General features: G+C 47.1%; 1 protein-coding gene across 1 annotated transcript; it reads right to left on the bottom strand.

Annotated features, from left to right (window-relative positions):
* Positions 1 to 9185: 9185 nt before the first annotated feature.
* gpr139 (G protein-coupled receptor 139) lies at positions 9186 to 23809 on the bottom strand. The gene is made up of 2 exons (XM_061304043.1): positions 23576 to 23809; positions 9186 to 10451 (listed from the first exon to the last, which is right to left on the bottom strand). The coding sequence occupies exons 1-2, from the start codon at positions 23712 to 23714 to the stop codon at positions 9472 to 9474; spliced, it is 1119 nt and encodes a 372-aa protein (XP_061160027.1). The 5' UTR covers positions 23715 to 23809; the 3' UTR covers positions 9186 to 9471.
* Between the last annotated feature and the right edge of the window lie 1779 nt (positions 23810 to 25588).

The raw sequence follows: 25588 nt of genomic DNA, 5'->3' as shown, positions 1-25588 counted from the left end.
TCTGTGCACCTCTCGCGAGGGTTAAATGTCAAATGAAATGTGTTGCCGTATCAACTGTCCTGTTTTCTTTGGTTTCATGAACACAACACGTATGCATACTTTAATTAACATTAAAGACAGGAGAATCGCTTTTTGGGGGGAGTAATTGCATGTGAATGCTCAAATGTGGATTGTGAGACTTTTTGAATAGGTCAAGAAGAGATCTCATTTAGTTCATAGGGATAATGTGAGAATTTGGGTACGTGGAACAGTGATGATAAGCACTTTGCTATAGCTGCAGCTGTTATGAATTCACAATATAAATAAAAATTAGTTGAGTTGTTAGCTCAAAGTCACCCCCTGCTCTGCAATATTGTATCCACAGGGACCATCTTTTCTCTTTGTATTTGGCTGAGAAAGGATTTTTATTTTTATTTCTAGGAATATAGATTACTGTTTGAGCCACACATGACAGGTCACTTTAGAGCAGGCCGGGTCACAGGTGATTAGACCACCTGTCAGGATGGGTTTGGAGTCTGTTAAGATAAAGTTAACTAGCGCTAGGCTAGATTCCCAGCATGCACATAGCTCCTTGTGTAGACTAGAGCGTGATAGTTTGAATAGTGCTACAGTACACATAAACGCACTTTCTACTGGGGTAGTAGACAAATCCAATCACTCCACCCCGACCGGTTTTGCTGATGAAACGGTGCCGGTTTCAGATAATTCTACACATGTAACAAATATTTACTATCAGATTCCCACGGTCGTATCATCCCACCGCGCTAACAAACATTTGAGAGGTGATGTCAGGCCTAGAGAACACAATCATACTCGCATCTCGTATAAACATCCTTCGATAGATACGCACACGGATCGACCAATTACACTTAACTTGGTTTTATGAATATTAGATTGCTTCATACGAAAGCCATTCTCGTTAATGATCTCATCACAGAACATAATCTAAACGTTTTTGGTCTCTGCGAGACCTGGTTAAAACCTAATGAACTGATGCCGCTTAATGAGGCCTCGCCTCCAAATTTTGTGAGCTCGCATGTGGCGCGTCCTCGAAAAAAGGGTGGGGGTGTCGCCCTCATCTCGAATTCCGAGCTTAGTTTTAGGCCTCGTTCGATCAACGTATTTAAAACATTTGAGGTTCTCACTGTCCGATCCACCGCTATACCATCATTTTATCTTGCTGTTATTTACCGTCCACCTGGGGCTTACTCTGGCTTTGTGGATGAATTTTCAGAATTTGTGGCTGATCTAGTAACCAATGCGGATAATATAATTATCATGGGCGATTTCAAAATCCACATGAATTTACCGTCAGAGCCACTTACTTTGGCGTTTCAGACTTTAACTGATGCGTTTGGTTTTACGCAAGCCGTACAGGCAGCAACGCATAAGAATGGAAATACCATAGATCTGGTATTATCCCGAGGAATTGCAACCTCAAATATAGCAGTACTGCCATACACTACTGTTTTGTCTGATCATTACTTAATAAAGTTTGAAATTCTAGTTCCTTGTCAAAGACAAGAGAGCAATCAGCATTATAGGAGCCGTCATTTCAACTCCATGACTGCAACTGCGCTATCTGAGATACTGTCGCCGGCAACCGCTATATTTCTCACATACGCCGGCTCTATTGATAATCTTACAAATGAATTCAATGCGACATTGTTAAATGCCATTGACTCTGTGGCGCCGTTACGTCTGAAAACTCGCCGTAGAGTGCCTACTCCGTGGTTCACAGATGAAACGCGTACGCTTAAGCAATTATGTAGAAAGCATGAGCGCAGATGGCGTCTAACCAAACTTGAGGTTTTCCATCAGGCATGGCAGGATAGCCTCCTGAAATATAAAGATGCGCTTATCTTAGCAAAAACTCAGTATTTTTCGCAAGTTATTAATCTCAATAAAAACAATCCGAAACACCTATTTGATACAGTGGCAAAGCTGACTCTGCGCCAGCCGACCCCCGATAGTTCCTTCCACTCAGCTGACGAGTTCATGAAATTTTTTGCTCAAAAGATTGAATCCATTAGGGATGAGATCAAGAATACCATTCCAATCGCTCGGTCGAGCCCGCCGTTTACCAACGCTGATGATCATGCAACAACCCTCTCAACTTTTAAAAGCATGTCTCTTGAAAGGCTTACACAATTGGTTAGTGCGGCTAAACAAACAACATGTTTACTCGACCCTCTTCCAGCCAAACTACTTAAAGAATTATTTCAAATTTTAGGACCGTCCGTCTTAAATATAATCAATCTGTCTGTCTCCTCTGGGATAGTGCCAACAGCCTTTAAAACTGCTATCATTAAACCGTTACTTAAGCGACCAAATCTTGACCCGGACTGTCTCGGTAATTATAGGCCAGTTTCAAACCTCCCATTCATAGCAAAACTTCTTGAAAAAGTAGTAGCGCAGCAGCTTATTTATTACATGGTCGCCAATAATCGATATGACACTTTTCAGTCTGGTTTTAGAGCTAATCATTCCACTGAGACAGCACTTGCTAAAGTGACTAACGATCTCCTCATAGCTATGGATTCAAACACTTCGTCTGCACTGTTACTACTCGATCTTAGTGCTGCCTTCGACACTGTAGACTTCGATATTTTATTAGGGCGTCTTAAAAGTTGTGTTGGTATTTCAGGGTCAGCACTAGGCTGGTTCCATTCTTATCTATCAAACAGGACGCACCGAGTGGTCCGTGGCAATGTGTCCTCGGAGCTCTATAATGTTACGTGTGGTGTCCCACAAGGATCGGTTCTCGGACCAATTCTTTTTAATATTTATATGATTCCGCTTGGGGACATAATACGTAAATATAATATTAGTTTTCAATGCTATGCGGATGACACCCAATTATATATGCCGTTATCGATGACAGATCCGCGGGATTGTTGTAATCTTGAGGCGTGCCTTGCGGAGATCAAGCAATGGATGTCTCTCAACTTCCCTCGTCTTAACCCAGATAAAACTGAGATGTTGATAATTGGTCCAACTCGTTATCAACACTTATTCAAGGAAACCGCTATAACTATAGATAACCGTACTATCACTCAAAGCGACTCTGTAACTAATCTCGGGGTAATATTTGACCAAACTCTCTCCTTTCAAAAGCACATTAAGAATATAACCAGAATTGCGTTTTTTCACCTTCGTAATATTGCAAAGATTTGTCCGATCCTCTCGACCGGTGATGCGGAAACTATTATACATGCGTTCGTCACGTCGCGCCTGGACTACTGTAATGTACTATTTTCGGGTCTTCCTAAGTCAAAAGTCTACAGTTAGTACAAAATGCTGCTGCAAGGCTGCTCTCTCGGGCAAGAAAATTTGATCACATTACCCCAATACTAGCCAACTTACATTGGCTCCCAGTCCATTTAAGATGTGACTTCAAGGTTCTTCTATTAACCTATAAATCACTGCATGGTTTAGCGCCTTCATATCTCGTCGACCTAGTTGTTCCTTATGTTCCGTCTCGTAACCTTCGTTCGCAAAACGCTACCCTTTTAGCGACACCGAGGGCCAAGAAAATGTCTGCAGGCTCTAGAGCATTTTCTATTCGGGCTCCAGAGCTTTGGAATGCCCTACCAATGGATATCAGGACAGCTACCTGAGTAGAAACATTTAAGACACGTTTAAAGACACATTTCTATGACATGGCCTTTAACTAACCTGTAGTGGCCGATTCGGCTGGAGTTTGTTTTCTCTCCCTCTCCACCCCCTCCCTCCCCCCTCCCCGGCCGGGGAGGTGGTTAGGTGGCACCCATGCTGACAGCGGCTATCTGGATTCTCGTGGGCCAATTCAGGATGGGGGAACTGCAGCTCAACCTCCTCGAAGACCCTGCCAGGACAATTGATGGCTCCTTCGGCAGCCCTCTGCTCTGACATGGACATCCACTTTTTATTTCATTGATTTTCATGTTGTATCATTTGTGCCCTCTCTGCATCCATTTCAACCTGGTGATCCTGAAAGGGGGATCCTTCCATCTGTGGTCCCTTCTCAAGGTTTCTCATTTTCCCCCGGTAGGGGTTTTTAAGTTTTTCCTTGCCCTTTTGGAAGCTTAAGATCAGGGGATGCTTTGAAAATAATTGTCAATTTCTGTCTATGTGAAGCCCTTTGAGACTGCTTGTGATTTAGGGCTATACAAATAAACTTGACTTGACTTGACTTGAATTTTTACACCGTAACCCAATGACGGTCGGATTTATGTCCCATTAATGGGAAAAAAATGTGTCTTGAAGCTATTAAATCTTTAACGGATTTTCTTTTTTTTTTTAAGAAAACAAAGGGGTGTTTTGTCCCGATTTTCTTTTCCCTGCATATTGCTTATGTGCTCACTTAGAAGCTTTTGTGTGATGGTTTAGCATCTAATATCCCTGTGAGAGTCCTTCCATTTTCTTCAAGATTCTCCAAAATTGTGAAATGCCAGCTTCTATCCACTAAAATACAATAGTCCTGTGTCAATGTCCTAAAAGACCCTGGACACTTGTCTTAGATTATATTTGTACAAGAATAAACTACTATTAAGAAGCGTATTTTCTAAAGGTGCTTTGAACGTAAGAGTCGGTATTTGATGCAACAAATGAAAAAAATCATCACAGTTCTCAGAGACACTCTTTATTTCTTCAATAAAAATATTGGCTTTTCAGCATACTTTCCCACGTCACAATGATACATAACCTTTAAGTCAATAATACATTCTGTAGCAGGAGACAGTTTATTATGCAAGCCTATAGTCACTCCTGTACAATCTAAAACCATTTTTAACTAAACACAACCATGGAAGGAGGTAAAAGACTTCTCAAAAATGTCATTAAGTACAAAATCACAACCTGAAAATAGTATCAGTTGTACGTTTCACAAACACGTATTTTTACCATACTGTGCTGTTTGTCATTCTAGCTATTATATAGTCTGCCTTTGATAGAAATACACATTGGATTTGATATGTTCCTCTGGCACTCTTTAAAGCTTCCTTCTGAAGCACACCCAGAAACAAAACACACTGTCCAGCAGGAGGAGACAGCAGGGAAATAATCTTGTCACAGAGCACAATAATCTGAAGGCCTCTTGAAAGATCAAGTGGCATGCTCTACCACAGCTGCCACTGTGGAGAATTCTGCTCGACAATAAATCAATCAATCAATAGAATGAATGAATAACTGAATAAATAAATAAATGAATGAATACATAAATAAATAACTGAATAAATAAATGAATGAATACATAGATTAATAAATAAATTGACAAATAAAAAAATAATAAATAAATAAAAAAAATGGAGACATCTGCGTTTGCATTTGTACTCTTCTGTCTTTTAAGTATTTGATTGAAGAGAACACAACATAACACAATGGTGCATTCCACCCTTATTATTTCTTGGTATGGCCTCCTCCTTGAATTCACCCACCCATCTGAGGGGGGATGGGTTCTCAGCATGCCTGCTTTGTTCCCTGTTGCCCCGGGTAGCGGCAGACAGCCCCTCGCCTAAATGTCACATGTGCACCCCAAACAACACGAATGACAGCATGTGTTGTTACAAATGTCATCAGAACCGCAGTACGGTCCTCGGGCTTAGAAATCCATTTCTTTGTGCGTAAGACCTAAATATTTGATGATCGACCGTGGAATCATTAGCGCAAAACTGCTCCCTGGCGCTCAATGAAATGCGATGACGCGCTGCTTCGCACTGACAGCGAGGCGGAGGCGCTCGCTCAACAATTGTTTTTCTTCTAGTCCTGCGTCTCTCTCCAGTACAGCCGCTCAGCACAAGTCAACCTTTTGAATGCGAAATGAGCTTCAATGTTTTAAGTTCAAAACACAAAGCGGTTGTTGCTGTTCTGAGGTTGTTTTAGTTGTGGGCCAAACAGAAGGCCTGGCCATCCAGCGTCTCTCTCCAGTACTGGCGCTAGGCCCATGTCAACTTTTGAAATGTGAAGTGAGCTCCAAATGTTCAAGTTCAAGAGAAAACATGTAGCGGTTGTTGTTGTTGTTCTGAGGTTGTTTTGGTTGTGGGCCAAAACAACATCAAGGCCTGTCCTACATTCACCTCCATTGAAACATTTGTCAGTCTTTTGGCTTAATTTCAGAGCAGTTTTCTTGGCTGCACACGTTCATGTTGAACTTTGGTGCAATCAAATTGTTGCTCTGAGATTGCGCAGGAGCAGCAATGCCCATGTTAAGGGCAAGAACTCGAATGCTCATTTTGTGAGCAGGAACAGCACGTGAGGAGCTGAAAAGCCGATATTTTGTCATAAACATTCGAATAGCTGCCAACATGAAATAACATTGCTTGGTTTCTATTTTTCACTGTGCGGGCGGGCTGTCAGTCGACAGATAAAGACTACAGTTGAGAGTGACGTCTGCGCAGGTGGCTTGGACATCAAGTGGATGCAAAGAGCCTCCAACAACGGCAGCAAGGAGAGGAGCAGGTGGCAAGCCAAAGTCTCTCATTTCGTTTTGCAATTTGGAGGAAAATCAATTTGAGTGGAACAAAAACACGGCAATTGGTCTGGCGATTGCAGCTCCTCATCTATGCTGACATGCACCTGACTAGAAACAGGGGAGCGGTTATCGGTGATGGGAAGAGACACAAGGACCACATGTTGCTCTCTAGCCAGACACGGCAAAATAGAATTCTGCCCACATGTCATCTTAGTTAGTCAAACGAGTACATTCCATCCTTCAGAATTTGGTCAAGACAGAGACGTGCGAGCACACCTTCCCCATCTCTTACGTGGCCCTTCGAAGAAACAGCGTTGTCCTTGTTTTTCCAGGACAAAACACTCAAGGCATTTCAGAATAGCCATAAAATGTTGGTCACCAACAAGGGGTGTCACACACCATGACGCTGACATGCAGTCACTATTCACAGTTCAGCAAATAATTACGAGTTGCAGCAAGGTTTGCTTCTTTTGCGCAATGACTTGAGAAGCAGGCATCATGTATGTATGTCGGACGCTTGCTGGGGAAGCCCACAACTCAAATAAGCTCGCATCGCATCAAACACTCGTCAGTGTTGCGTTTTTGTCCATTGGACGGATGCGTCTCATCCCTCCGGGCGGGTAGGAACACAGCTGGCGACTGTTGGACGGATTACTGAAGGTGTCTGCGGGAGCCATTTGCAATTTCGACGCGTTTGCCACACGAGATGTAAACTTCATCCGCCAGTGGGATGGATGAGCAGAGACCAAAGTCACTTGATCTAGCAGGGAGGAGCTGGGAATACAAGCCCCACCCCACAGAGGGAGCCCGAGAAACGAACGGCAAACCTCTGAGCTGCTTGGTGGATTTGCTAGATGACGAAATATGTAACAAACTGACTTAGTGGGACACGAGGCATTTGTCTTGTCCCAATAAAGGCTTGAAGAAACGTTTGATTACATTCGCCCGGATAATGGCTGACGGGAAATCATCCAGGGCCATTATCAGTTCACAGAGAACTATCCACTAATGGCAGAAATTTCCTCTTCTTGATAATGGAAACGACGATGACTAGCTTCACAGCCATAGCACTGAACATAGACAGTTAACGGTCTAGCGTGAATACACCTTGGAGCCGTGATATGCCAAGTTGCCGCAACTGTTTGGAACTTCCAGAGAAAGCACCAGACAAAAAAAAACAGGTAAATCTTCCGCATGTTCAAACTCCCGTATTTTCCGGACTGTAAGTCGCAGGTTTTTCTTAATAGTTTGGCTGGGGGTGCAACTTATACTCAGGAGCGACTTATATGTGAAATTATTAACGCATTATTATATCACTTCTTCATCATCATCATCATCATCATCATTATCGGTTTAAAGTCCGCTTTGCCGCTGGGTTGGACTGGGTTCTCGATATGGCCTTCTTCCACTGGGAACGGTCCATGGCCATCTCGTGGTTGATGCCGAGTGCCTTCATGTCGGCTGCCACGGTCATCTGCCAGGTCTTTTTAGGTCGGCCACTGGGTCTTATTCCCTCTACGTTATACGACATAACTTTCTTCACCCAGTCGTTCTCGTCCTTCCTCTTACATGTCCATACCATCGCAGTCTGCCTCTCCTCACCAGATCCACTATGGCCTCCACTCCCATCTTCTGTCTCAGCTCTGCACTGGTCTTTTCCTCCCTCATTGACACACCACACATCCATCTGATCATCCTCATTTCTGCTCTGTTTAGTTTGTCTTCGTGTTCTGTTTTCAGGACCCATGCCTCACTTCCGTACGTCATACTACTTCTGACACAGGCTGAGTACACTTGGCCTCTCATCTTCAGGGATGGTGCCTTAGATGTTAAGAAGGGCATGAGTTCCCTGAATTTGTTCCACCCGCTTCTCACCCTTGTGGTCACTGCTAGGTCCACCGCCCGCCACAAATTGTGCATCAAATTCGTGTCATTACTAGAAATGGAAATTGTCTTCGCTTTTAATAACATCTTTTTTTTTATATTTGACCAGTTTTCACTCGTCTGATTTGAAAACGAGTTATTTGTTAGTTTGTTTTGTAGCTTTTACTGTCTATAATATGAGGTGCTCATACATTTATTTGGGTTGACAATCATAATGGCCCTCCGAAAGAAGCTATGACTACAATGCGGCCCGTGAAAAAAATGAGTTTGACACCCCTGTTTTAGGATAACGTCTAGACAGAGTTCTGATCAGGGGATGTCAAGAATTATTGTCTACTGTGGCCATGTTTGTGATTAAGAGCTATAAAATAAAATTCACTTGATTTGGGGGCTGCGCCGGAATCCCCGATCCGGCCAACTGCAACATTCTGGCGCATAAAGTAGTGAGTGTTGGTAGTCGCGTAGAGCAGTGGTCCCCGACCTTTTTTGCGCCACGGACCGGTTACGCGTCAGAAATATTTTTGCGGATGTTTGAGAATATTTGCCATTTTTCACATGTCCTGAGTGTTGTTAGTCACCTAAATGTTGAACAGAGGCTGTGATTTACTGAAGTCAAATTCCTTGTTTGGCACGCTCAAACATGGCGAATAAAAAAAACTCTTGACTTGACTCTTATATAAATAAATAATACATTTATATAAATAAATAATACATGTATAATAAACATGTAAATATGATGAAATAAAATGTTATGACTGGCATACAAACAAGTATAAACGACATGTGAATAAAACTCACCATTACGTTGAATTAGTGGGAGCACTGAGCGGCGAACTCATTGCTGCCAAGCCTCTGATGCCTCCCATGCGGCCGCTACGATTCACATGCATGGGATATCGGTGCGTGGTCTAGAGCGATGACAAGGTCAAGAGTCTGGAGAATGTACGTATTTTTTGCAAAGAGATGCTGGTTCCAACATCGTTGCTTCAAACACAAGCTATTTTGTCTAGACGCTTTGTTTTGGCTCATAGCTAGCTCAAGCGTCACTGCCGTTCCTGCCGTGCAACCTGACCTTTTCCCAAAGCGTCCTGTGCAGGCAAGAGTGAGAAAGCCCCGAAGCACCCTCCCCTGAGCCCTCAGGAGGAAATGCAAATAGGCTTTCCATTTTTGTCGTACTGGTACACCAACATTTTGATGCAGTGGGAGTTGGCCGGTGAAATCCATGGGCTGCTGGTGATGGAGAAATTGTGGCTGGCGTAGAACGGCTGCGGCTGCTTGCGGCAGCGGAGCAGCGCGTGCACCACGTTGGCCGCCATGGCCCGGAAACGCTTGCTGATAAAGCAGTAGAGGAAGAAGTTGACGCCCGTGTTGAGCAACGCCAGCATGTTGGCAAAGTCGGTCAGTGCATGCAGCAGGCGCCCGGCATCCAGCGAGGCCGGCGGCGGCGAGTAGAAGTGGTAGAGGATCAGGAAGGTGCGGGGTGCCCAGAGCACGGCAAAAACAGAGGTGATGGCCAGCAGGATGGCCGTGGTCTTGCCAGTGGAGTAGCCACGCATGCGGAAGCAGCTGCGGCGGCGGCGCAGCTTGCTCACTATGACGCCATTGAGGCTGAAGAAGACGGTGCAGGGGAGGAGGTAGATGGTGGCACAGTGGGCCCACACCAGGACGTGCTGGGCGATACTTGGACCGCTACGCTGCGGGCCGCCCCCATCGGCCGCAGCGAGCGAGCCGTGCCACAGCTCAGGCCACCAGTAGTATGGAGCGGCCGAGAGCAGGCACCCGAGGTAGACGGCCAATATCACCCTGCGCGTGCGTGCCGGGTAGGAGACAGTGTGGTAGCGCAGCGGGTGGCAAACGGCAATGTAGCGGTCGACAGTGAGGGGCACAGTGATCCAGATGGACGTATGGATGGAGCAGAATTCCAACACCTGCACTGCGCTGTTGAGTGACGGCGGCAGTGGCGTAGCCAGAATAAAGTCTTCCAGGATGAAGTCCACAAAAACAATGAGGAGGAGGACCGTGATGTCGGCGGCCGCCAACGCCAGGAGATAATTGTACGACGACTTCTGACGACGCAGCACCAGCTGGGACAAGATGACCACTGTCAGGATGTTGGCTGGAGAGGGGGGGGATCATGATGATGATGACCGGTTAGTCCAGAGAATAACCATAGAGGATGAAGAGGTGATTGGAAAATGAAGATGAAGGGTAGGAAAAAAGAAAGACACAATTCAAGGTGTTAGTAGGCAGCTTGGTTTAAAGAGAGAACAGGCTACATCTGCTCAAGGACATGCTGCCATCACTGTGCAGTCTTCCCTCTTTTTTGCCAGCCGGGTAGAAAGAAATCCCTTGCAAGATTTATGGCCGGCTGCAATAACTTGATGTGCAGCAAATGATCGCCTTGTTTGTTTTGGAAGCCCTGACATGTCATAAAGTTATTGTTTTTCTAAAATGAAATTAATCTTTTCATTTGAAGAGAGGGCTAATCAAATTCCACATTCACCAAGAGGCGAATCCCTTGCATGTATTCCGGTCATGTGCATCAATGCGTCCATTCTGGGGGGAGGTCCATAGGAAATTACAAAAGGTCTTCTAAAGGGATATTCCTTTCCAAATGGAATGTGTGTGTTTTTATTGATTGATTGATTGATTGAATATTTATTGATCCCCAGGGGTGGGGAAATTCAGGCCCCAGCAGTATTCATACCACAGAGTGGGTATACAAAAGACACACAGATGGCATGAGCGCAACTCAATAGGCTCTCATAAGGCTGCCACACAACGGCGCCACAAAGAAAGGCAGAAAGTGCTCAAGATAAAAGCCATCAAAGCAAAACAAAGCTAAAAGACAAAGGAAAAAAAATAACTGTGGCCAACCAGCACCCCTCAATACAAGAGAACACCCCAAAACACACAAAATAGCCTCCACGGGGTCCATAGACAGGTGTAACGGCAGTCCAGTTCAACGGCGCCCAATGGACCGTGGTCGTGAATCGGTGAAAAACATCACAAAGCAGGCAAACGTGTGAGCAGCGTCCTGGGCACCCAGTCGGATGCACGTGCAGATGGTCACCACGGTGCTAGCATGGCGAAAGTCGTTGGTTCCGACGAGCACGAGGGAGCGGAGTCCCCACAGGGGTTGCGGTTGCAAGGCCAAGGGGAGGGACCCGGTCATCACTGGCCGGATAAGCAGGAAGCCGCCGTAGAGTTACGCCGGTCTCGACCGATGATCCCGGTCCCAGGAAGAAAAAATAATAATACAAAATATCCGATCCGAAGAGATACCGAGGTGCGGTAGAAGGCACCAGCATCGCCGAATGGACAAAAAGACAGAAGGAAAAAAGAGAAAAGAAAGAAATAAAGAGGAAAAGAGAGAACACTGCTGGGAGGCAGCCACTTACGGCGCCATACCGAGAAAAAAAAAAAAAAAAAAAAAAAAAAAAAAGCATTCCAATTCGAACATGTATCTTCTCAGGATAAATCTTGAGTCCGGATATTTATGAAAGATCACAACATGGAAATGGCTGAAAGTTGAGCAGCCGAGCGTAAAGGAATGGATAGGTATTTATTATGTGTATAACCTGTTTTTTCTAATCTATTTTCGTTTTGAGGACTACTTGGTACACCTCAAAGGTTTATTGGTGTGAATGTTCAAAATCTGATCATCAGTGTTATATGTAAGAGAGTAAGATCCCCATTTATTGATGTTATGAAGACATGTGACAATCATGACATGTTAGCATATGCATCGTGTATACACTGTTGGTTTGGATCTGTAAAAATATGATGAAAAGAGAATTGATATATGTATTATAAGCTAAGTGCTGGAAAGGGTCAGAGTGTCGCACTGCAGACTTGAGCGCAAGAAAAGCCCGATTGCTCACGACGTTCAAGCCTCATTTTAAAATCTAGCTTATTTTTTTTTACCATTCCAATTTGGAATGTTTGCTACCAACACTCGTCCCTGTGCTGTCAAATTATTAATTTTCCACTTGACAGAGACTTGAAACAAGCAAAATGCCAACCATGTTTTTGGACTCATTGCTGACTGCATTACACGCAGTCAGCTCTAAAACGCTGTTCGGTTCTCATGAGAGTGAGGTAGCCTCGCCAAATCTACTCGCACTTCAAATGCTGATGTCTCATTTCAGGGGCATCGGATTCCAAAGTACATCATTTGTGTCGTCAGTGTATGCCAAGAGTCCAAACGATGGCTTACATACGTAAGTGGAAAGCTGATGGCACCGGTTTTTACAGATGAACCTGCATTTTGACATTGATTTGCATTCCAGCAGAAGAAAGCACTCAGCTCGACAGCGCCTTGCGTGTGCCGTTGCGCAGCCACCCGCCGTTTGCTAATAGAAGCCAGACGGGATTAAAAGCGTCCGTCTTCAAGTAGCTGCACTTCACAGCCACTATCAGCTAATTATCAATGCGACATCCTTGCCAGACTAGATGACACGCAAACGTGCAACAAGAATGCTGGTCACGTGAACACCAGCAACAACCGGGAAGCAGAAAGAATGTGACAACACACACACACTACAAGGAAGACTGAAAATGACCACACACACACACACATACATGATGACGCAGCCACGTGTGGTATTGCTCTCAGGTGATAGGGTGCGTGATTGCATCATTGACTGATCAACACGTCCTTTGTTTCTTCTGACACTTCCTTCCAACTAAAAGGGCTCGGCTTTGCGCACGTGCTCCTGGACGATCCGAACCTTCGAAGCAGGCCATGAGGATGCAAGTGTCTTCTTTTGCCAGTCGGCAACAGTTGGAAAGGACACCGAAAGGCCCTAAGACTTAGGGCCTAAGTAAAACAGCAACAAGCCAAACAACGTCATATGGCAGCATCGCTTGGAGAATGAGCACCAAAGATGATCTCCATTTGTTTGGAGCGTCGCCAACGCAAAATGAGCACTTCTGCTCAACATTTGAACGTGACGTTACGCATGATTTATGGCTCGCGTGCCACTTTGCCACCGCTCACCCGCCGTCCACCATTTTCGGATAGAGATAGATAGAGATGGCTTTCTCAAATCGGCCCACCCGCCAATTATTTCTACATGTACGGGACGGAGACAGACGCGGGGCACTCAATTCTTGAGTGTCAGCGGGCTCTCGCGTCTTATTCTCCCCGAGCTCCCCTGCGACCAACAAAAGGGATTCACGTTGAGTTTTACATTTTCATCTAGCGGAGGCAAGCTGGCCCGGGGCTTAATTTCGATGGATGACAGCCCCCATGCGCACACAAGGGAGGCAGCATCAAGCTGAAAGTGCTCGTCATTTTACAGCTATAAGGTGCCCAAGAAAGGCCTGGTCTCTTAGTGGTATCCAGACACGCACAGAAATTAAGTAGTAGCATCTGTGTGAAGAAAACTGGATGAAAAATAACACATTGAATTTTATGTAACAAGAGGTTACAAATTGTCATAATATTTCATAAATATCTATCTTTGGCCTATGCCTTACATTACTATTTAAAAAAAAAAAAGGGGGGGGGCTCAGCTGCTCTTTTAAAGTGAGAGTTAGGGTTAGTTTTTACAGTTCATGGTAATTTGTTATAAGTTTTTATAATATGTTTTGTGAGTGACTGTGCAGTATATAAATGAATAAATGTCGAAAGCCGAAATGATTTTGTGAGTAATGAGTCTTAAAATGTTACTTGTTATCAACAGGACGATGGCAATGACGTGAAATTTGATTGTAGAGCCGAACAAATCGGAAGTACAAAGAGTGACTCCGGGGAGCTCCCCGGACAAGCGCGTGTGCGTGCATTTTGACACGCACAAACACATACACACACAAACACACACACGTACGAAAACACACGCAGCTCCACAATATCCCTATGCGTAGGTGCAGGTAAAAAGCTAGCATGTCTCCAGCTGAGAGGCCATTCGAATGACCTGCGCAAGCGATAATGTAATGCAGTGCGTGTGCAGACGTGTGCTTTGTGCACGTGTGTGTGTGTGTGTGTGTGTGTGTGTGTGTGTGTGTGTGTGTGCGTGTGTGTGTGTGCGTGCGTGTGGGCGTGTGAGTGCGTGCGTGCGTGTGTGTGTGTGTGTGTGTGTGCGTGCGTGTGTGTGTGTGTGTGTGTGGGTGTGCGTGGTGCGTGCGTGCGTGTTTGTGTGCATGTTTTCTTGCACAGGTCACCCCTGTCCCTGTGATGTCCAAGTGCTTTTTCGTAGCCCCGCACCGCTCTCGCTGCTCTGGTGAAATTACGGGGTGAGACGCCGTTGACTTGGCGAGGCACAGCATGAGTTCCCGAGCTGCCTAATCCGCCTGACTCATCCACAACACTAAAGCCGCCACTTTGCAGCGCTGGTGTCGGAACCAACGCAGCTAGTGTTAACCGCTCTGTGCCTTTGGACACATCCATCCATCCATCCATCCATCCATCCATCCATCCATCCATCCATCCATCCATCCATCCATCCATCCATCCATCCATCCATCCATCCATCCATCCATGCATCCATGCATCCATGCATCCATGCATCCATCCATCCGTTTTCTGTACCGCTTGTACCCACGGGGGTTGCAGGTGTGCTGGAGCCTATCCCAGCAGTCATCGGGCGGTAGGCGGGGGACACCCTGAACCGGTTGCCACCAAATCGTAGGGCATACTGAGACGAACAACCATTTGCACTCGCACTCACACCTACGGGCAATTTGGAGTGCTCAATCGGTCTACCGTGCATTGTTTTTGGGATGTGGGAGGAAACCGGAGGACCCAGACAAAACCCACGCAGGCACGGGGAGAACTTGCAAACTCCACACAGGAAAGGCCGGAAGGGTGGAATGGAACTCGGACTCTCCGAACTGTGAGGCGGATGTGCTAATCAGAGATGGGACCAAGTCTCAAGTAAGTCTCAAGTCTTAACCTTCAAGTGTCAAGTAAGTCCCAAGTCAGTTTTTTCTTGGGCAAGTCAAGTCCTTAAATAGGTCAAGTCCAAGTCAAGTCCTTAAATAGGTCAAGACAAGTCCAAGTCAAGTTCACTGTAGTTTTTATTCATTAACTTACTCCATATTAAGTCATATTTACTTAATTCAGTTTCATCATCATATTCATTGCATTAAATACAAGCCGTAATATACACACACCTATTTACATAAATGACAAGCAATTACTTGGCAGAATGGATCTTCAGATGACGGACAAAGTTTGAAGTTGTCGTCTGGCTGTCCGAAATGTTTTTGTTGCATATCTCGCTCTGTGCTGTCCGTCTTTTGCGATAGCCAAGGTGTCGACTCGCGGTACCGCTACCGCTGACATGTTTGCGCATGTCTGATATAAAGGGGCGTGATTCTCCAATAAACATGTTCGGTAGGTAGAGAGTGCACCACTGATTGATTGACAGGGTAGTGATCCAAACATGACAACGCCATTCTCAGCTTGCGCTCCTACCGTGTTATAGATATTATTTTTTTAAATGTATTATTAATTTTATATTCAAACTGAAAACATAAACTAAACACTGAAGTCATTCAAGTCATCGTGTCTCAAGTCAAGTCAAGTCCCGAGTCTTTAACTTCCAAGTCCAAGTCGAGTCTCAAGTTTTTTCATTTTTTGTCAAGTCAAGTCACCAAAACACCGACTCGAGTCGACTCGAGTCCAAGTCACAGTGACTCGAGTCCCCATCTCTGGTGCTAACCAATGCTCCGCCTTTGGGCAAAAAATGCAAATCCCCATTTACAAATTTACAAACCACGATTGTGAGTGATGTGAGTCAGCCTGCTCACTCTTTGTTCGAGCTTCTGCCCTCTGGGAAGAGGTACAGAAGCCTGAGCTCCCGCACCACCAGACTGTTTGTGCGTGATATATGTATTGATATGAATCAGACCCAAGACGACAGCTGTTGTTTCAGTCACTTTCTGTATTGAACTGCCGCGCCTCCCCTCATGACGTCACACAACACAGCCTGACATCCCTAACATCTCACCTTCCATAGATGGCAACTTATACATGCAGATCGAAGATAAATTCCCACATTTCCCCCCACTTGTCTTTACGTATCAGCGAACACTTAAACAACTCCTAACTCACATTTCAAAGAACAGTGTACATGTAACTCACATTTCAAAGAGCAGTGTACAACATATAACCCTATTTTTTTTTTTTTTTTTTTTTTTTCCACATTCAACAACAATCCAATTGACCGCGAGGCCCCTCAGTACCCACACAGCTCACAAGTCCAGTCTCTTCGGCGCTCTTATAATCCTGCCACTGGCCGTCCTGCGCCCTGGCACAGGTGTATGTGGAGGCGATCCATTCTGAGGCTGGCGGACGTCACTCTGCCCCTGCAGTGCGACGTCCTGGGCGACTGTGTCAGTGTCGCCCGTAGTGTCGATCGCGGTGTCAGGTGGATCCCCGGGTTTGTCAGCTGGTGGGCTGATGTGCTGCATCCCGTGCTGCCCCGGCATTGCGGCGCTACTCTCCGCAGGTCGCAGATCCACCCTGTTACGGCGGTACAGTGTCCCCTCGACGTCCACCAGGTATGACCTGGGGCCCACCAGCCGTAAGCATACTCCTCTCCGCCACCTGCCCGTCCTGTCCCCAGGCAGGGGCTTCATCCTTATGTCCTGTCCGATACACAACTCGGGCAGATCTCTGGCCGATTTGTCATACCAGAGTTTGGCTGTCTGGTGTTTTACTCGCAGCCGGTCTGGGACCCCCCCCACCACACTCGGCTCCAAAAGTGTGTCAGCAACCGGGAGTGGCGTCCTCAGTCTGCGAGACATCAACCTCTGCGCGGGGCTGCTCAGCATGCCTTCCGTAGGCGTGTTCCTCCACTGCAAGATGTCCAGCCAAGGGTCGGTCCCCGCCCTTGCTGCCCTCCTGCACAGGCTCTTGACAATCTTCACGGCTGACTCAGCCTTCCCATTCGACCTTGGGTACCTGGGAGAGGATTTGACATGGTCAAAGTCCCAGTCTCTCGCAAACCTCCTGAACGCTTCGCAGTCGAACTGGGCACCACAGTCTGTAATTACCCGATCAGGCTGACCGTGCCGTGCAAACTGGGCCTTGCACCTCAGCACCGTGGTCTCAGCTGAAAGATCTGGGAGCAACTCTACTTCCCAGAAATCCGAATAATGATCAACCATGATCAGAAAGTCCTTGCCAGCCTGCGTGAACAGATCCATGCTGAGGATCTGCCATAGTCGAGTAGGGAGTGCATGGGACATCATCGTCTCCCGCTGCTGTCCGTGTGCGTATTCGTTGCAGGCTGAGCACTGGCTCACATAGTCCACGATCTCACCGTGCATGTTGGGCCAGTATAGCGTGTCTCTGGCCTGTCTGTAACAGGCATCTCCTCCCACATGGCTGGCATGGATGCGTTTCAACATTTCAGCACGCAATGATTTGGGCACTATAACTCGCTGACTCTTGAAAAGCACTCCATCCTGTGCGCTGATCTCGTCCCTGATGGACCAGTACTCTCTGATTGCCAGTGGAGTGTCCTCCCGGCGATCTGGCCAACCACGGAGCACCACCTCCTGCAACAGCTGAAGACTCCCATCACTCACTGTGTGCAATTTTATCTGCCTCAGCCGTTGGCTGGTGACGTTCAGATGCTCAGCCTGATTTATCTGTTCAGCGTCCACTTGTGCTTCCTGCATGCAGCAAACAGTCTGTTTCGAATATCTCGAGCCAGGCCCCTGCGGCGAAGCCGTGGCCCTACTCAAGGTGTCACTGAGGTGCATGTCGGGCCCTGGCTTGTACACCACCTTCAGATTGTATCCCTGTAGTGTGAGCAGCATGCTCTGGAGTCGTTTGGGCGCTGAGAGGAGTGGCTTGGTGAAAATGGAGATGAGTGGCTTGTGGTCGGTTTCAGCTGTGATCTCCCCCCGCCCATACAAATAGTAATGAAATCGCTGACACGCGAACACTATGCTCAGACATTCCTTTTCGATTTGTGCATAGTTCTGCTCCGTCTGAGTAAGTGCCCGCGAAGCAAAGCTTACCGGCTGATTCTCCTGCAGCAGGCAACAGCCAAGTCCCTTCTGACTCGCGTCACTCTGTATGGTGACTGGCTTGGTCACATCGTAGTATCGCAGGATCGGGGCCGACGTGACGAGTCGCTTAATCTCCTCGACCGCTGCGTCGTGTTTTGGCAGCCAATGCCATGGGACATCTTTGTCCAACAATCTCCGTAGTGGCTCACACATCTCAGATAGGCGTGGCATGAACCTTGCGAGGTAGGTCACAAACCCAATGATTCGCTGCACGGCCTTGGCGTCCACGGGGTGTGGCATGTCCCGGACCGCCCTGATTTTCTCCGGGTCTGCTCTAAGGCCCTCCGCTGATAGGATGTGTCCGTGAAAGTTGACCTCTCTGACCCTGAACACTAGTTTCTTTAAACTCAGTCTCAGCTTTACCTCCCTGCATCTTTGCATGAGCGCTAACAGCTTTGCATCATGGTCCCGTGTGGCTATCTCATCTGTCCCCCCACACCCCACAATCAAAATGTCGTCCGCTGCTGTGTCTCACCATAAGAAGTTCTTCTGGGATGGTGAAGTGCACCAATCCTAGCCGCACACTCGTTTCGCCTGACAACAGAGGTCTCTGCCCACTTCTCACTATTTCGAACCGCAGTCTGTGTACTCTACCCCTCACTACGCACTTTGTGTGGAATATGCCCGCGGATTGCATGGATTGGCCTGAATACAATACTAGCCTGGTCTGGCTAGGTAGTAGCTTTGCCCCAGGGTCAAGTCTTCTCATGTCTTTTATGCTCATGACATCACATGTGGCCCCCGAATCTATCTGGCACCTCTGAAACCCACCATGCATTTTCAAGTTAACAAACCATTTCTTCCCTCGCCCCTGAACTGCCCCTATGCTCTCCATTGTGTAAATGTGTGCTCCCATGTCAGACCTGTCCATGTCCTCGGGAACTTCACCGTCTGCCGCGTGCAGCTGTCTTGTGGCTTGGCCCCTCTTCATGCAAACCTTGGCAAAAGTATTTGCGGTCCCACAGCTCCTACAGTTCTTTCCAAAGGCTGGGCAAAAATCACGCCCACACCTGTGCGTGATGCCGCAGAATCTGCACATAGCGCTGTCATATGTGTTAGGTGTCTGATTTCGGATTCCGTCCGGACGCTCCTGCCTGGGCGGGGGACGTGGCCGCGGGCCATCCATTTTGTGCACTGTCTCCGGAGGCCTGTCCTGCGTGATTGCTTGTATCCTCGTGTCTGTCATCTCCGCCGTTCTGCATATGTCTATGGCCGATGCCAGTGTGAGATCTTTTTGTCTGAGCAGCCGGCGGCGCACACTTTCATCAATCACACCCAGCACCAGTCTGTCTCTGATCAAGTCCTCTTTGAGTTGTCCATACTCACACGAAGCAGCTTTCTCCCTCAGTTTCGTTACAAACACATCAATGGGCTCCCCTTCATCTTGCTTGCAGGTTCCAAAAACAAATCTCTCAAATATGACGTTTCTAGCTGGTTTGAAGTACTCCTCTAAAGCATCAAGAATAACTTTAACGTCCTTCCCTTGGTCCACCGTGAGACCCAAGTTATGCTTGTAAATGTGACGACATTCATTACCCATTACTCTCCGTAGGGTTGCTGCTTGCACTGGTTGCTCTTTCTCTGATAATCCCGTTGCCAGTAGATAGTCTTCAAATTCCCCTCTGAAATTGTCCCAATTGCTCGCCAGGTCGCCGCTCATCTTCATCTCCTCCGGCGGTGGTATATTCGTTGCCATGGCGGGTGGTGTCGTTAGCCTAGCAGGCCGCTAACCGCCGTTTCGCTCGTCTTTGCCTTCTGTCCGTCTGTCTCTCCTCACCGTCTTTCACTGGCCCCGCAGCGAAGCACAGCGCCGTCCAGCCACTTCTGACACCATGTTTGTGCGTGATATATGTATTGATATGAATCAGACCCAAGACGACAGCTGTTGTTTCAGTCACTTTCTGTATTGAACTGCCGCGCCTCCCCTCATGACGTCACACAACACAGCCTGACATCCCTAACACAGACTCTCAAACAGCTTCATACTCCAGGCTGTTAGGATCCTGAACTCGCTTCCCCGTTCTGCGTAGCATCCTGTACTTTTACTGTCTGTATGCACACTGGCTCTTATTTGTTGTGTTATCTGTTTATTTATTATTTATTATTACTCTTATTATTTATTGTTTGTGCCTTCTTGTTTTTTATATTGCGTTGTTTACTTGTATGTCTATCGTGTAATAATCGGTGTCTTGTCACTGTGGGATAGAGAAAACGTAATTTCGATCTCTTTGTGTGTCTCGGCATGTGAAGACGTTGACAATAAAGCAGACTTTGACTTTGACAAAATGTATGCTTTTTTGTCGATCCCAGTTAACTGAAAAAACAGACATCAACTAAACAATTTATGAGTATACTACTCTAATGAAAGTCAGCTAGCTAAGTGCTAGATTAGTATCCGAAATGCGACAGAGCGACCAGGGGAATTAGCATAGATATTCGGGCGTACCCCTTTGAACAACTGCTACTTTCAAAAACGCAAAGTGGCAACACGCACCTATTTGCGCAGTAAATAACGGCGCCCAAAAACGTCCACAAAGAGGTCCATTTGAATTTGTGAACGGCTGACGGCCAACTTATGAGAAACAAAATGAAACGTGGATGTGCCTGCATTCGGTACCCTAAAAAGTAGGGGTGTAACGATACATCGATACACATCGATTAATCGATATAATGCTCTACGATTTATTGGCATCGATGCTAAAGGTAAACATCGATTTATATGCAAGCTCGGGGAAGGAGAAGAAGAAGAGAGGCAGCACCATTAATTAAGGTGGCAATTTGTCTCAGCTCAGCCATCGCCTTCAGTCCCCCCCCTTACAGTGTTGAGGTGCAACTTGACTGCTTCGCCTCTTATTAATGTGGCTTCTCTGCTCTGATAGCCAACTCCAGCCTGGCTGTCCTTGATCCCCTTTTGTGTGTGTGTGTGTGTGTGTGCGCGTGTGTGTGTGTGTGCGTGCGTGCGTGCGTGCGTGCGTGCGCGTGTCGCAGGCGGATCTGTCGCTGTGTAATCATTCCGTGCTACTTAAAGCCACGTAATCCCATTTGCCGTCACCCTCAGCCGCCCTTACATCGGCGTAATTGACATGACCTCCCTGAAAAGGTCAGCTGCAAAATGCACATTTGACAATGCAGGGCTCGCGCCTCGACAGAATCGAGGTTACCACCCTAATCATTTGGCAGGAAGATGCATTATGGGATGTCGAGCTAGCTTGCGCTACAGCAGTGGTTCCCAAAGTGGGCGGTACCGCCCCCCTGGGGGCGGTGGAAAGCTCTGGGGGGGCGGTGAGGAAGAAAGGGGCGGTAGGGGGGCGGTAGGGGGGCGGCAGTCGATTTGTACACAACACGCACGCCGCTCTGGCCCAGTCAGATACGACAGCATAGCTACAAAAGCAAAAGCTCAGGTTTGTAATGTTCAGAATTTTATCTTATAATAAAAACCGCATTCTGGCGGTCAACATCATCTTGAGTTCAAGTCAACATGAAATTGGGGACTCGCCAGAACGCGCCGTGTTGTGTTGTGTTGAGCTGGTTAGGGCAATGGTCCCCAACCACCGGGCCGCGGCCCGGTACCGGTCCGTGGGTCACTTGGTACCGGGCCGCCAAGCCGCACAGAATTTTTTTTTTATCGACGATCAATTAATTCAGGTCAAGACGCTCGTCCCGGTCACGTGACATGTTTCCCCAGTCGAGCCCGCAAAGAGATTCAGATCTTTTAGAGTTGGGGGGGGGGGGGGTAGGAGGGGGGCGCTAGGAATTCACTGGGGAGCCAAAGGGGGCGCCAGCCTGCAAAGGTTTGGGAACCACTGCGCTACAGCTTTCAGCCACTCCTGAACAAGATACCAACGTGCCATACCTCAAACCCAGGAAACATTTTGCACTGCGTCTTTTCTCGGAGCAAATTGTGGTGAGATTATCCAGATTGAGTGGTCTCAACTTTCTCTTGACCCTTGTCGGTGCGATGGTCAACACAAGGTCGTAATTAAAGTAGCAACCACATTCCCAGCGTGAATTCTACCTGGGTTGGTGGGTCACGCCACGTTGCCACTCACGCCGACACTCGCACCGCCGCTCATGAATCATTCATGGGCCCCGCCGGAGAGTGACGAGCGTAGTCATAACTATTGAATAAGTTGCAGCGACTGCCGCACTCGAGACGGCCATTAATTCCGACAACTGTAGCGGGATTCCATTAATCTCTCGGTTGCAGGGGCAGAATGGAATCGAATGGTGGCGACAGAGGAAATTGTTCCTGCAGCATCTTGAGGGGAATGCAAGATCTGAGCAGAGGGATTTGGCGGGGACAGAAAGTTGCTGCTCCAAAGTGCCTTCTTCATGTCGCACTGCAACTTTAATGTGGCAACGCTCGACTGCAAGAGATGCACACAGATCGGGGGCCTTGATTTTTGCGTTGAATTTGACTGACCTTGTGACGCAACACATGCAGAATTTATCATGTGAAATCCGAGGCATAAGCGGCACCTCAAGACTCGCATTTGCTTCCGTTTCAGAATTTCTCAAAGGTGATTGAGCAATGATTCAGAACTTGAAATATTGCTATGCTCTTAAGTCAGGGTACCACTGTAGCAGCCATTTTGTATGCCAAGGGTCAACCGAGAGCCGAGGCCAGTCCGAGCTGACACTGGGCGAGAGGCGAGCTACACCGTGGACAGAGCAGCACATTTCAAGCAGAGACTGAATGAAACGCAAACGTTTTTGCCAGACTATTTTGAGGCAAGGATGGGGCAGGACAGACTACTACAGCTCTAGCCAACCGGAGCCGAGATCGCAACTCGGAAGCTGGGATGTGCAAAGCGTAACGCTCCACAGTTCAGCGTTAGCTATGTTCAGCCCCCTGGCTTCCTGCCACATTCCAAAAGTACGCTCCTTTTCTAGCTTCATTCAAGACTCTAAAATGTCCACACAGACACGAAGGTGCCTCTTGACCGGCAGAGGTCAAAGCTGAGCCATCCCGCACATTGTGCCGATATTGCACGCTTCAAGGTGTTGGTTGGGGCGTTCCAACAGCAAACGTAAATTTTGGTCTCATGGTCACGTTTATTGAAGTCTTTTGATGACTTGCAAATAAAAGCGGCAAACGACAAAGTATACAGACGCATGCGACAGCCACAAGGTCAGTCTGACTCACGGAGACACCAAATCAACTTTGGCAAGCCACGAGAAAGGCGCATTTATGCGTGGGTGTCTTACCCGGCAGGCCGAGACACAGCAAGACGCTGTAGTAGATGACGGGCAGCGGTCCGAGGGGACACCCCTCCGAGGGATGCTGCCCGACGGTGCGACCGCTCTCGTTGGGGGCGGCAACGGGGAAGATGTGGCTGTGCTCCATGGCCGCGTCCTCTTCCTCAGCTGCGCTCGGTGTCGAGAAGCCGGATGGTGCCAGCAAACCGTGAGGTGACCGTTGCTCTGCGCTCCGTCTGACAATTGGCACATGCACGAGTGTTGGGAGATGGGGGGTTGGGGGGGGGGGCGAGTCGGAGGCGGGCGGAGGTGGCCGGGTTGGGGGAGCGCGATGCAAAAAGTGAGATGTGCCGGCAGATGAGGGAAGAGGAAGGAGGAGAGATGTGTGAGAGGGGAGGACGCCGCGTGAGTGTGTGTGAGGGAGACGGGCTTGGGAGATGAGAGTGTCGGGAAAGCGAGGGGGCGAGAGAAAGGGAGGGAGGCGGGATGAAGGAGACAGACAGACAATGTGGGAGAAGGTACAGAGACACGTGACCGTGGGCTCGCAGACAAGTGGCCGAGTTGCCCCCCACTGGCAGTGCCGCATGTAGCCAAGTACCGAGACTGAGATGTGACGGTCAGATGCAATGTGGCCAGGATGGGCGCTATGTCATATGAAGCCAGTTCTGCCAATCAACGGCAAATTTGCTAGCCGCGTCAACTGCAGTGGTAAGAAAGGACATTTTGGCTCAAGCCGCAGCGGGAAGAAAGGACATTTTGGCTGAAGCTGCATAGTTGGATTTGCGCCATCGCTGTGGACTTACTCGGCTCAATTCAGCTCTATCAATGCTATTGAGGACTGCAATGGAACAGCACATATCTGGAGCAGCACAAAAAAATACTCATCTAGCGCCTATTCAATATGTCACAGTCATGCTAATTATTAAATGCATAAATGGATGCTGAGAAAATGCTGATGTCATCAAGGGCCAGTGTTCTAGCTCTGTAAGGACCGGAGTGAAATCTGATTGCTTAAGAAAAGAGTCCCCAATGTTAATATACAAAGATTTAATGCAACTACACACTGTTATAAAACAAATTTCGTTGTCCCAATTGTCTTTATTTTTTAAATGACAAAATAACCAAGTATAAGCCACTCAGGCAGATGTGAACAACTCTAAAAACACAAATTCTGCCTTTCATTCATATCTGAAGAGTCAGATAACATTGAACAAACTGTATGACATACCTTAAATTTACATGAGTTTAAAATTATTTTTGTCTCATGAACATTTTAAACAGGAGCTATAAGTAATGCAAAGCTGTTATTATTAAAACTCAAAACAAGTGAATTTTGCTCTTGTCATTTACAATATATCCCAGAAAGTAATAGTTTGTGTCACGTCTACAGATTCATAACATCAACAATATTAACATGGCCACTTCGTAATATTTATTATTAAGCAATATTTACTTTTGATTTACTTTTGACTCACAGCCCCGCGTGAAGAATCGTTGTTGTGATGCCAGTTCAGTTTGGAGCTGCTTCACTTTATCAGCGTGGTCACTCCCTGTCAGCTTGTCGTATGTGTTAGCATGTTTAGTCTGATGGGTTGAAATCCTTAAACAAGGCAACCGTCTCTTTAGAAATAAGACAAACACAATTGCCTTGATTTTCAGTGAAGAAGTATTGTAATTCCTATTTCTCTTTAAAGCGACGGCCCTCAATGTCAACATTCCTTGTTTTCTTTGTAGTCGACATGGCAGAGATGTGCGGAGATGGGTGGTGCTTCCACCTTTTGGTAATAAGAATTACAGTTTCAAGTTTCATGATCTTTTTTATTCAGTTTGACAGTGCAGATAATAATAAATCGAAATCTGACCGGAGCCGGATTTGGCCCGCGGGCTGGACTTTGGACATTGCTGGTCTAGCTGAATTTAAGGTCAAGCGTCTCGGTTCCTGGAACTGCAAATTCAACTGGTGGGGTTTGAAAGGCTTTTGAAAAAAGTCTCTCAACATCTTGTTAGCATGGAAAAAAGCTA

This window comes from Syngnathus typhle, linkage group LG17 (genome assembly GCF_033458585.1).
Source record: "Syngnathus typhle isolate RoL2023-S1 ecotype Sweden linkage group LG17, RoL_Styp_1.0, whole genome shotgun sequence".
Taxonomy (NCBI): domain Eukaryota; kingdom Metazoa; phylum Chordata; class Actinopteri; order Syngnathiformes; family Syngnathidae; genus Syngnathus; species Syngnathus typhle.
Note: the sequence above shows the minus strand (reverse complement) of the source record. Positions and strands in the feature narration are given on the sequence as shown.